This window comes from Herpailurus yagouaroundi, unplaced genomic scaffold (assembly GCF_014898765.1).
Source record: "Herpailurus yagouaroundi ecotype Mexico unplaced genomic scaffold, PumYag 246, whole genome shotgun sequence".
NCBI classification, from domain to species: Eukaryota; Metazoa; Chordata; class Mammalia; order Carnivora; family Felidae; genus Herpailurus; species Herpailurus yagouaroundi.
In genome coordinates, this window is record NW_024412463.1 from 6,474,977 (window position 1) to 6,486,563 (window position 11,587).

Below are 11,587 nucleotides of genomic sequence, written 5' to 3' on the forward strand. Positions count from 1 at the left end.
GGCCAACTCCTGACGCCCACCTTCCCAGTTGTGGCTGAGGGGGCTGCTTCTCTGGCTGGCCACTCAATAGTGTGTCCAGAGAGTCTCCTGGGGGCTCAGCCTGCTGCCCACTTCTCTAGCTTTTCCGATGAGTTTCCAAGCACTAATTCCCCGTGCTAAATTCTTTTTTGCCTAAAATAGCAAAGATTTGGAAACATTTAGAATCCTCTAATTTCAACCAAAAAATTCTAAAGATGTCAAGCCTGAGAAAATCTTTGAGCCTCAGTTTCTTCTTCTGTAGAATGGAAATCAAAGATTATTATTATCACTATCATCAATTAATAGTTATCAAATACTGTGGCCGACTGTATTTCTCAAAGATGGTCACAACAATATTTCCCATCCCGTAAGCCTTCCTCACGTGACCTCGCCACTTTCCATCACGTCGGAGGAGTCTAACCCCCTTACTCTCGAATCTGGGCTGCCCCCCTGACTCTTGCAACCTACAGAACACGGCAGAAATCCACGCCGCATAAACTCCAAAGGTGGGGAACACGCGCGAATCTCCCGCCCCGCGAACTCCGCCAGGGCCTCCGGGTCCGGCCCCGCCCACTCCGCGTTCGGCTCCCGCCCCTCCCACCCCGCGTGCCGCTCGGGTTCCGGAGGGGCGGGTCTGGTGGGCGGGGCCTGGAGGGATCGGGCGGCTCGGGAGCCGGAGGGGCCGGGTGGGTGGGCGGGGCCTGGAAGGGTTCGCGCGGCTCCGGTCCCGCCCACGCCGCTCTGGGCTCTGGCTCCGGCGGGCCCCGCCCACCGGCGCTCGTTCCCACTCGGGTCCGCTGCGCCCGCGGCAGCGCTTCGCCGCGCGCCATGGCCGGGCTGCTGGCGCTGCTGGGCCCAGCGGGACGGGTGGGCGCCCGGGTCCGGCCTCGCGCTACCTGGTTCCTGGGTGCCGCTGCTCCCTGCGCGCCGCCGCCCCTGTTGCTGCCGCTGCTCCGGCCCGGGCCCGACGCCCCGCTGCTGCGTGCAGCCCGCGGGCACAGCCAAGGCCACCAGGTAAGCCTCCCCACCCCCACCCTGCTCCTGGGGCGACCGGATCCCGGCCGACCTCCGCGCAAGGACAGCTTGGCTCGCCCAGCTGTGCGAGGCCGAGCCCCTCCAGGGTTCCAAGGCCCCAATCCCTACGAGCCGAGGTAGCGAGGCTCCCAATTGACAGGCCGAGAAACTGAGGCTCAGGGAGGTCTGGTGATCTGCCCAAGGTCACACGGTCTCTGGCAGAGCCCCAGGTTCCCAGAGCGTCGGCCGGCACAGTGGTGGTAGCCCAGAGTATTATAGCTGGGGCTTGAACTTGGTATTAAGGCCTTCACTTGGCTGTCAGAGTTGTTCCCTCTGCAAGTGGCTCTGGAACGTCCCCCGCACTGCGCGGGGGAGAACGGCTCCGGGGGTGCTGCCGCCCTGAACACCTCCCAGCACTTGCAGCTGCTCCTTTTTATCTAACCAAAAGACCAGGCCTCCCTGCCAGACTTCAGGCAAGACTCGGGCAAGAAACACACGGTTTTTCATCCTGTTTCATTTCAGTTGCCTTCTATGTGTGGTAAGTGAAAACTCTTTCCCTTCGGAGTGGTAATACGGGACTTTCCTTTAAAAAAAAAAAAAAAGTTACAGGTTTGTTTGTTTGTTTTTTAAGTTCATCTTCTTAAAGAAAAACAGTAGTAAAGTAGTGCGGTCTGGAGACACAGGACCTAACAAGCTGGGACTCCAAGAACCCGGCCTCCTGCGGAGGAGTGCCTCAGGCCTTGCCCGCTTCCGTCCCTTCACCAGGGGATGGGATTCAGCCCCTCCACTCCCCAGCTGTGTGAGTGACCTCACCCCAAGGAGGCCGAAGGCTCTGAGCCAGCTTGCTGACCTTTCAAAGGGCTAAAAGTCGGACCTTCCCCAGAAGAGCTGGGAAGCAGGCCTGAGCACAGTGCCCGTGGAGCTTCCTGAATGATGGTTCCCTGGGGACTCACACCCTGACTCTGCCTCCTGTTCCACCGTCTGGTAACCAGTAGATCCTGTCTCTAAGTCTTGAGCCCTCTACACATATCTGGGTGCCTCCTAGTGATTCTTCGTGGATCAGCCCACCTGTCCCTTCCTCCAGGAAGCCTTCCCTGACCACCAGTGATACCTTGGGTGCCTCCACTGCCCTCCCCCTCCCCCCCATCGGTCCTGCACTTACCACCTGGAATGGTCTCCTGACTTGCTTGTGTGTCCCGTCAGCCAGTATTAGCTTTGTCCCCAGCCCAGGCCCAGGCACTGGCAGGTTTGTGTATGTGAGCATGTGCGAACGTGTGTATGTATGTGCATGATGTGTGTATACAGTGGTGACGAGTGTGGTCGCAGAGTCCCTGCATTCCTGTCTCTACTCACTAGTTCTGTGGCCTTGATCAGATTCCTTCACTTCTCTATTTCTCAGTTTCTTCGCCCATGAAATGGGATGTTAATAATTCACATTTCATGGAGCTTGAGTGTGAAACAAGGTAATAATGTGTGTAGTACCTGGCATCGGGTACGTTCTAAATTAACGTTAGCTATTGTTGTCATTGTCACAGTAAATGTGTAAATCACAGGGCCCCGTGAGCTACTGGTAGATGGGCAGGATCCAAGTGGGATCGAACCTAACAGGATGCTAGGACAGAACATACTCATCAAAGTGTCACCTCCCTGAGAAGACACTTCCCCGGGGGGGCCTGAGAGCAGGTGGAGGGGTGCCCCTGTCAACTGCCCCTGGTTACTCACAGGCACCTTGGTTTTGGCCTCTGGGAGTAGGGAGTGCGGCTAGGGTCTCCAAATGTGCCAGGAATTTAAGTACCTGAGAGTCGCACCCACGTCTGCCTTCAGCAGGGAGTCTCCACTGTAACTGGGAGAATCCTGCCCTTTTTCTCTTAACCCAATTCCGTGGCCTGCGTGTCAGCTAACAGAGCTGCCTAGCCTGCCCGCACTCACACTACGGGAGGGAAACCTTGGGGAGATGACTGGCTCTCTTTGAGCCCCAGTGTCTTCATCTCTGTCGGTTCTGCTCACGTGCTATCTTTTCAGGGAGCCCCTTCCTGATGACCTTATTTAAACCGGCAGCGTCCCTGCCCACAGTCCGACCCGTCTGCCTGCCCTCCTTGGTGTTTCTCCACGGCACTTGTCACATCTAGCTGCCCTGATGCTTTGCTTTTGTTTATTGCCCCTACCCTCCCACTAGACCCTAGGCCCCCTGAGGGTAGAGTTTTGTCTGTCTCGTTCATTGCTGTCCCCTACACTTACAGCAGTGCCTGTAAGATAGAGCTGTTATCCGTGAGTAAGTGAGGCGCAGAGCCTAGTTATTAAGAGCGGAAGTCTCGGAACCAGATTCGGCAGGTTCCGATTCCAGCTCTGACAGATAATTCCTGCGTGACCTTCTGAAAGTTAACTCAACCTCTCTGGGCTTCCCGGATCCTCTTCCGTTAGGTGAGGATAACAGTAGTGCCTGTCTCACGGGGTTGTTGTTGCATGATCTTCATTAATATTTTCAGAGCACTCGGAGCCATGCTTGATACAAAGTAAACACAATGTAGTGGTTGGTATTATCGTTACCTAGTGGCCCAGTGAAAACAGGTGTCACTCCAAACAATGTGAGCAACTCTTGAACAAAATCTTTGGCTCATTCCTCAAACCTTCCTGCCCCTTCTCAAATAGCCTTTTGTATTTTAATAACTATTAGGATTGAGGGGAGGAGGGAGTCTCTCTCTCTCTCTCTCTCTCTCTCTCTCTCTCTCTCTCTCACACACACACACACACACACACACACACACACACGCAAGGATGTAAAAGCACTTTGGCTAAGCACAGATGCTAGGGGATGTATACTGTTTTATGCACCCTGGGCAGTGCCTAACACATCATATCACAGGTACCTGAAGCGTTATTTCACAAAGAAATGAATGCCTGAGAAACTCCCACTCTTACAAGTCACCCCCTCCCAAATTCCTTTATTTTAGCCTCTTCAGTCTCCTTCAGGGTTAGGAAGAAAACCGAATGGCTCACAATGCTTAAAGATACTTCCCTTTACCACGATGAAAGGAAGAAAACCGTCCAAGATTCAGACTCTAGAAAGTTAGCACTGAACCCTGCTGCTGCCTAACAGGAGGTGGTCCATCGTGTCTGAATAGTTTATCCCTCCCGTTGTTTTGCAGTAGATGCTGCTTATTCTGTAGCTGGAAGTTTGGCTGCCTCTGTATTTTTCTTTTTTGGCCAAAAGGCATTTTGCCAAAATAGAGGTTGCCAAGAAAAGAGCCCTCAACAGAGACAGCTCCGCTCAGTTCTGGTGAATGGACTGACAGGGCATGATGAAGTTCGGTCGGGCCAAGTGTCAAGGATGGAAAATGAAAGGGGCTTTCTCCCTCCTCAGCCTCAGAACGTTGTCTGGCACTTGGAAGGTAGATTGTAGATTACCGTCCTATCAGCGCCTGCCATCTGGCGGCTCCCGTCCCAGGGCTTCCTCAGCAGCTACAAGGCGGGTGGGGCCTTGTTTATCGGAAGGAACTTGAGCTCTGAGCAGCCTTCCTGGCCGGTGGGTGCCAGAGCCAGACGGAAGCTCGGAGGGAAGGGACGATCACACATCACACGTGCTGGCCAGCCTAAAGGCACTGACTGGTTTCCCTTCTCCCCACCAAAGCCTTGAAGTCCTGGAAGAGTGTTCCAGAACTTTAGCAATATTCAGCCTTTACAGGACAAGAAGGCGAGTCTGACTGCAGAAGTCATGTGGCCTCATGGTGGCCCGTGCAGTGACCCAGCCAGGCACCCACAGCCAGTTTGCCGCTTCCCCAGAACCTCAGTCTCCCCCATCTGTCTAAGTGGGAGCCACAGAGGTGCCTACTCATGGGTTTACTATGAGGGGTTTTATGAAATGACACCTTTAAAGTGCTAAGCCTGGGGCCTGGCTCAGTAGAAGGGGCCTATCCTGAGGACACAGATGGTTTTCCTAAAACCTCTCATAAGTGACGCATTACTGCCCATCAGAATGCACTCGCGGGGGGGGGGGGGGCGGGGGGGGCAGTGCCTAGCTGGCTCGGTCGCGGTGTGCCACTCTTGATCTCAGGGTTGCCAGTTCGAGCCCCACGTTGGGTGTAGAGGTTACTTAATTAATTAAAAAAAAAAAAATGCACCCTCTGAGACCCATGACCCAGTACTGGATCTCAACCGCCCCTCCCCTTTGGTTAAGTCTTTGTTTTCGTAACTCTGCAAGTGGCCTGCACATTTGATTCCCAGGAATGCGAACATTTAATGAAATTGAGATTAATTCCCAGAGCGAGGCTTATGGGTAGGAGCCCCCAGTGAGCTGCACAGCAGGTGCATCTGAGGACAAGGGAAGACCCTCCTGGAGAACATGCTGAGGGCAGGAAAGAGCAGAGAGAGGTGAAGCAGGATGGGGAAGCAGGGGCTTTACCTGGCAACCCCGGGCAACTGATAACTAATCCCAACGCCCAGGCCTCACCCCAAAGCACAGAATCAGACGCTGCACCCCTGGACAGAGGTACAAACGGACCAGCAGCATCTGGGTCACCTGGGAACTCCTACGAAGGCTCCCGCCCCACTTGCTGAGTCAGAGCTTAAGCCCGCAGGGCTGGGACTCCAGCAGGGTAGGAGCGGGCTGGGAGGTCCCCTGCGGCCCAGAGGAACCTTGCAGGGTCTGGAGGTGCTGCTCTGGGTCCCTGTGTTGTTTTATTTTCCCTCAGGGAGTCCTGTTCCTACCTCCTGGGGACTCTGGGTTGTCACGCTCCTCCCTCTTGCCTTTGAAGTGTGGCTCCATATGCTGCACACTCTAAAAATACGAGGCAAAAGCCATCCTGCTACAAGCCAAGAACCGGAGCTAACTGACCCAGATACTTTCTCCCAGGAAGAGCTGTGACACAGGTCGTTAGGATTCAAGAAATCCTCTCATAAGCAAGGCACTCTCCATGTTGAGAAGGAGCTTTTTACATTTTTTTTTTAATGTTTATTTACTTAGAGCGTAAGCTGGGGAGGGGCAGAGAGAGAGGGAGACACAGAATCCGAAGCAGCCTCCAGGCTCTGAGCTCTCAGCACAGAGCCTGACGCAGGGCTCGAACCCGTAAACCGTAAGATCATGACCTGAGCAGAAGTCAGATGCTTAACTGACTGAGCCACCAGGAGCCCTGGAGGTTTCTTTTTTTAAAGAAATCCAGTGTTCCTGGGTTGTTTCTCCCAAACAATCCAGGCCCTGTAGGTGCTCAATAAATGTTAATAGATGCGTCCTTTCTATGCAAACCCCGGGCAGGGCATTTATGGCCCAGGAATCATCCCTCCCTCTGTCCAGAGCTCAGGGGTAAACCTCGATTCTGGTGGTAAATATACCATAGCTTCCACTCCATTTTATTTTGCACACACCGCCCTTGTTTTGTGGAGTCGAGGATGGGTGTCATGTGCTCCGGCTGTGGACCCAGATTACCTGGGTTCTAGTTTTGGTGACTTGGGGCCAATTCTTTGGCCTCTGGAAACCTGTGTTGCTCCTCTGTGATTTAGGAAGAAAGTTAGGATCTACCTAGAAGGCAGTTGTGAGGACGAAAGTCTATAGCAGGTGGAGAGAAGCACCTGAGCCTTGCCTGGCTCGGAGAAGGTGCTTAATAAAGCATCATCCCTGTCCCCAAGTGTGTGAACCCAAGGTTTTAGTTACTGTTGATGCTCTAACAGCTCACCAGAGATCCAGGGACTTAAAATGACACACATTTATTACCTCACAGGTGTGGAGGCCAGAAATCCAAAATGGGTCTCAGCTGGGCTAAAGTCAAGGCGTTAGCAGAGCTGGTTCCTTCTGGAGGCTCTGAGGGAGAATCCATTTCCTGACCTCTCCAGTTCCTACAGGCCACATGCACTCACTGGCCTGTGGCCCCTTCCTCCGGCTTCCAAAGCCGCAGGGCCGCCCCTGTGCTTATGACTCTGCTTCTGTCTTCACACCTTCCCTGACCCTCCTGCCTCCCTCTCTTCACTTATAAGGACCCTTGTGATTCCATTGGTCCCACTCGGGAAATCAGTGATGATCTACCCATCTCAAGACCCTTAATGTAGTCACATCTGCAAAATCTTACCTTTTACCACGTAAGGTAACATATTCACAGGTTCTGGAGACTAGGAGCTGGACATCTTGGGGGCCCATCATTCTGTTGATCATACCCGATACCCAGCCTTTCAGCACGCTTAGTGTTGACATGGGCAGGAGCCTCGGCTGACTGAGGAAGGACAGCAGCTGGTCTCTCACTGGGTAGGAAGGAGAGCGGAACCCTGTGCGACACGAAAGCCACTGATTCCTGCCCCAGCACATCTCCCCTTCTGTGGTCTGTGCACAGGACCCCGGCAAAATCACTGCGACGACAGGCAGGGACGGCGGCAGCACAGAGGAGAAAAAGCCAAGCAAGTCACAGCAGCTGAGAAAGATTTTTCAAGAGTATGGTGCTGTTGGAGTGTCGCTGCACATTGGAATCTCCTTGATCTCCTTGGGCGTATTTTACACGGTCATTTCAAGGTAAGGTCTCTGACAGTAACAGACTATCATGTAGGATTCTTGGTGAATGAGAACACTTTTCCTATGAATTTTTTATACATCTGCAACTTTCAGCACATTTAAATTTTTAATTTTTTTTTAATGTTTGTTTATTTTTGAGAGAGAGAGAGAGAGCGGCAGAGGCGTGAGCAGGGGAGGGGCAGAGAGAGAGAGAGAGAGAGCGAGACACAGAATCCGAAGCAGGCTCCAGGCTCTTAGCTGTCAGCACAGAGCTTGACGCGGGACTTGAACTCACGGACTGCGAGATCATGACCTGAGCCGAAGTCAGCCGCTTAACCGACTGAGCCACCCAGGCGCCCTAAATTTTTTAAATACCATAAATCTTAGAGGCAAATTGATTGTCTAATCCCTTGCAGTAATAATCTCTCTCTCTCTCTCTCTCTCTCTCTCTCTCTGTCTCGTTTTTTGCCTCTTCCCCCAGCGGTGTGGACATGTCTGCAGTCCTGCTTAAACTCGGATTTAAGGAGTCACTGGTACAGTCAAAAATGGCGGCGGGCACAAGTACCTTCGTGGTGGCCTACGCCATCCACAAGCTGTTTGCACCCGTGAGAATCAGCATTACCTTGGTTTCCGTGCCCTTCATCGTCAGATATTTTCGCAAAGTGGGATTTTTTAAACCTCCAGCTGCAAAGCCTTGATGAACTCTTCAGTTGCGGGCCTGCAAACCTAGTTCTTTTAGATAGAAATTTGGGGTTAGTCTTAGGATATAGCTTTTGGGGGGTAGGGTGGGGACAGGAAGCTAATTGCTATGTTCTCACGAATAAGTTTTACCTTTCCCAGCAAAATCCAGGGTTTCTGTTAATAATTGTAATCATTTTGCTCCACACATGTTGCAAATGCTGTTTATCACAGGGCTTGTATACCTAATCTAAAATGTCAGCAGAACATCACAAATCGAGTTGTCACCTCCACAAAACATTCCTTCTGGAAGATCGGTGGTGAGGTTCTCGTCTGGAGAAGCCCCAGGGATTCATCTCTGCTCCACTTCTTAAAGGACAGTGATTCATTAAGCTGGTTTTAAAAATTCCCCTTTATCCAATATCTGCTGTCAGGCTGCCTGCGGTTTAATAAGCAATATTCTGCAAAACAGCTGCCAGGGCCACAATTAATGAAGCAGAATTTAAGATTTCCCAGTAGGTAATCAGGATCTAAATTAGCATCAACACTTTGACATTGGTTATACTTGTTTCGGGGGGAAGAAAACCCACAAGTATTTCTGGTGTGTTTCATTGATCCTCAACAACCTTCACATCTGGACAGGGTGATCGCCTACCTCAGGCAGGTTTTCTCTCATTTCGTGAAACTAGGCCATTTGTCCCTGTTTAGGTAAAATACAGAAACTTTGTCCAGTCCTAATGGCATCACTTGGCTTCTGCCGGGCCTGGTCCACGGGTGAATTTGGACACTGCGCATGCAGAAAGCTCAGACAATCTTTGCTCAATCTAGATCTCCAGCTTCAGACATTCCAGAACTGCGGTCACAATGTTTACATTGTGTTGCTATTCCCGTTTTTAATTGAGTTGAAATTATGTTCTATAGGAAAAGATTTTGTATCACTCTCTAGAAAGGAAACTTAGTAGCACTTGCTGTAAATGGGACGCAAGTGCGGAAATAATGCAAAATAATACACCCCAGCTGGGGGAGGGGATGTGTAAATACTTTCCGTTGAGCCAGTTTTACCCGGTAAAGGGTGTTTGACCTGACCTGAGGTCTTCCCATTTGCTGTTAAGGACATTAGTTAAGAACAGAAACTCAGGCACACAGGTCCAAATTGAGATTTTTGTCCTCGAAGCAGATAGGAGCAGGCAAACCAGAGAGAATTGCTTTCTGTGGGATCCACGTAATGTACCCTCCAGGCCCTGCCCACACAAAGCACTGTCCACACTAGGAACCCAATTCAACAAAGTCTGCCCTGCCACCATGGTCGAGGGAGTTCCAGGTTTTGTTTGTTTGCCTGATTACGTGTGTGACAGAGAACTCAAGATGCCATAAACTGACCATCCTTTTACACCTGGCTGCTGACAGTTCCCTGGTTAAGCCTCAGCAACCTATGTCCGTAATTTCAGTTCTTTTCCAAGAAGCTCTGTGGGACAAATTCTCCACTTGCAACATCTTTAAAGTGGCTTTTTTTCTCCCCTTTTAAAGCAATGAGCCCCTTGCCAAAAGGTTTTACCCATTGAACCTTGGAACTGCCTTTCTGGGATCTAATTCCAAGGACATCTACACGGTTCAGTGAGAGGCCTCATGGAATGTGGGCAATTCCTCCTGTGGCCTGGTCTGTCTACACAGTTGGCTTCGTGCTCCCAACCACCTTCTCTGCCGGTCTCCATACCTTTCAGATCCCCAGCAATGCCTATGCAAGAAAAGCTGACAGTCCCTCAGGTTTAAGAGCTGAAATCTGAAACTTTGATTCCATGGAGGAAGTGGAAAGACAGGGCAAGCAATAAAACCAATCATCAAACCAAATAGCCATGGCCTTCTCTCCTGAGTGAGCCCCACCTCCACTCCACTCCACTCCGGCCGGTGGTCCCAACAGAACAGAGACACTGGAGACGATGAAATCAGAGGGTCAGGGACTATGTGAATTCACCAGCAAGATGTACAGATTGCTCGTACTTAACACTGTTTTTATGGAACTAGGGGAATAAAACATGCTCTATTTTAAAAATGTAAGCCATTGCTCAGCCCTAATTTTGTATCTGACAAAAGGAGCCGCTTAAGTTCCGTGAAAACAAATAAACATCTTTGTAGCCTACAGAGAACTTTGCATTCCTCTTGCGGGGGAGCCGGAACTGTTGCCGGTTATGAAGCAGCACGGCGTGTGACTCGTGTGTCAATGTTGTGCTAACACAATGAGCTATTTTCTTTGCTCGTGTGGGTTTGGGGAAATGGCAGTTTAGCCGGTGTCACTGGAGAAGTTAGTCATGTCGTATGAACGACGCTTGGGTGGATGGTGTGTGAAATATCCTGGGGATGGAGAGGTTGGTTTAGCTCAAGACTGAGGAGCAAAGCCTCCTTTGTCCCTCGGGGATTAACTGGATGGACCACTGAAGCTCTACTATGTTTTGAATTTTTTTTAATATTTGTTTTTGAGACAGAACGAGTGGGGGAGGGGCAGAGAGAGAGGGAGTCACAGAATCAGGCTCCAGGCTCAGCTGTCAGCACCCGACTGAGCCACCCAGGCGCCCCTGCTCAGTTGTGTTTTGAAGCTTCTGTGACTGCATCAGCACAGCGGACAAGTTTCTCTGTGCTGGCCTCTTCCTTACAATCAGACGTCTCTGGCATCTAGTTCCTTATGTCAAAAGTTGGCCATGAAAGCACAGGTCAGGAACTTCAACCCTTCCACTGTCAAGTTCACCATCTTTGGTTGAGGAGAGGATGTTGGCAGCTAGAAACAAACATGTAGCTTGATGCATTAGGAGCACATAGTACAAGAAATCAAAGGGATACACCTGCATGGCACCTGCTCACGTCTAGGCCAATAGCAAACAAGTGGTGGAAAGAGTTACCCATGTAGCCTCGCTGTATTCGTGTACTCACGTTTAATGTTTACATACATGGCAGAACTCCAAAGTAATAAAAATATTAAAAATAACCTGCCAAGTATCCCTTGGGATACTGGCTCCCTTGGGAGCCAGATAACAAGGAGAGCAAAGGAAGCCTCTACCAGCTGTGAAGGGGCAGGAGGCTTGAACACAGGTTGTGCTCAAATCCCCACGCAGCTGGGAAGGAGGGATTTCCAGCCAAGCAAACATTCCTTCAGAGAATAAAGGGCCACACTTGGAAAACCAGTTTGCAAAGAACTAGTTCACCCCACATGTAGAACTCTTTGCATCTTCTCGAAAGCGTGGTCAGAGCCCAGAGGTGGGCAGGTGTGGGCGTAGATGACCAACTCCTTCAGCCCTTGGTCCATCCTGACCTCCTGTAGCTCTAGGGAACCCCCCAGAGGTGCCCATGCCATGCCAGGCACACCCACTTCTGTACTACTGACTCATCAGGTGGTCCCCCAGGAGGAGGACCCACCAA

At 51.2% G+C, this 11,587-nt stretch overlaps 1 protein-coding gene across 1 annotated transcript; it reads left to right on the forward strand.

Annotated features, from left to right (window-relative positions):
• The first annotated feature begins 796 nt into the window (after positions 1–796).
• FAM210B (family with sequence similarity 210 member B) lies at positions 797–10,318 on the forward strand. Its single transcript, XM_040459670.1, has 3 exons — positions 797–1,032; positions 7,347–7,522; positions 7,983–10,318. The coding sequence occupies exons 1-3, from the start codon at positions 847–849 to the stop codon at positions 8,197–8,199; spliced, it is 579 nt and encodes a 192-aa protein (XP_040315604.1). The 5' UTR covers positions 797–846; the 3' UTR covers positions 8,200–10,318.
• Positions 10,319–11,587: the final 1,269 nt, after the last annotated feature.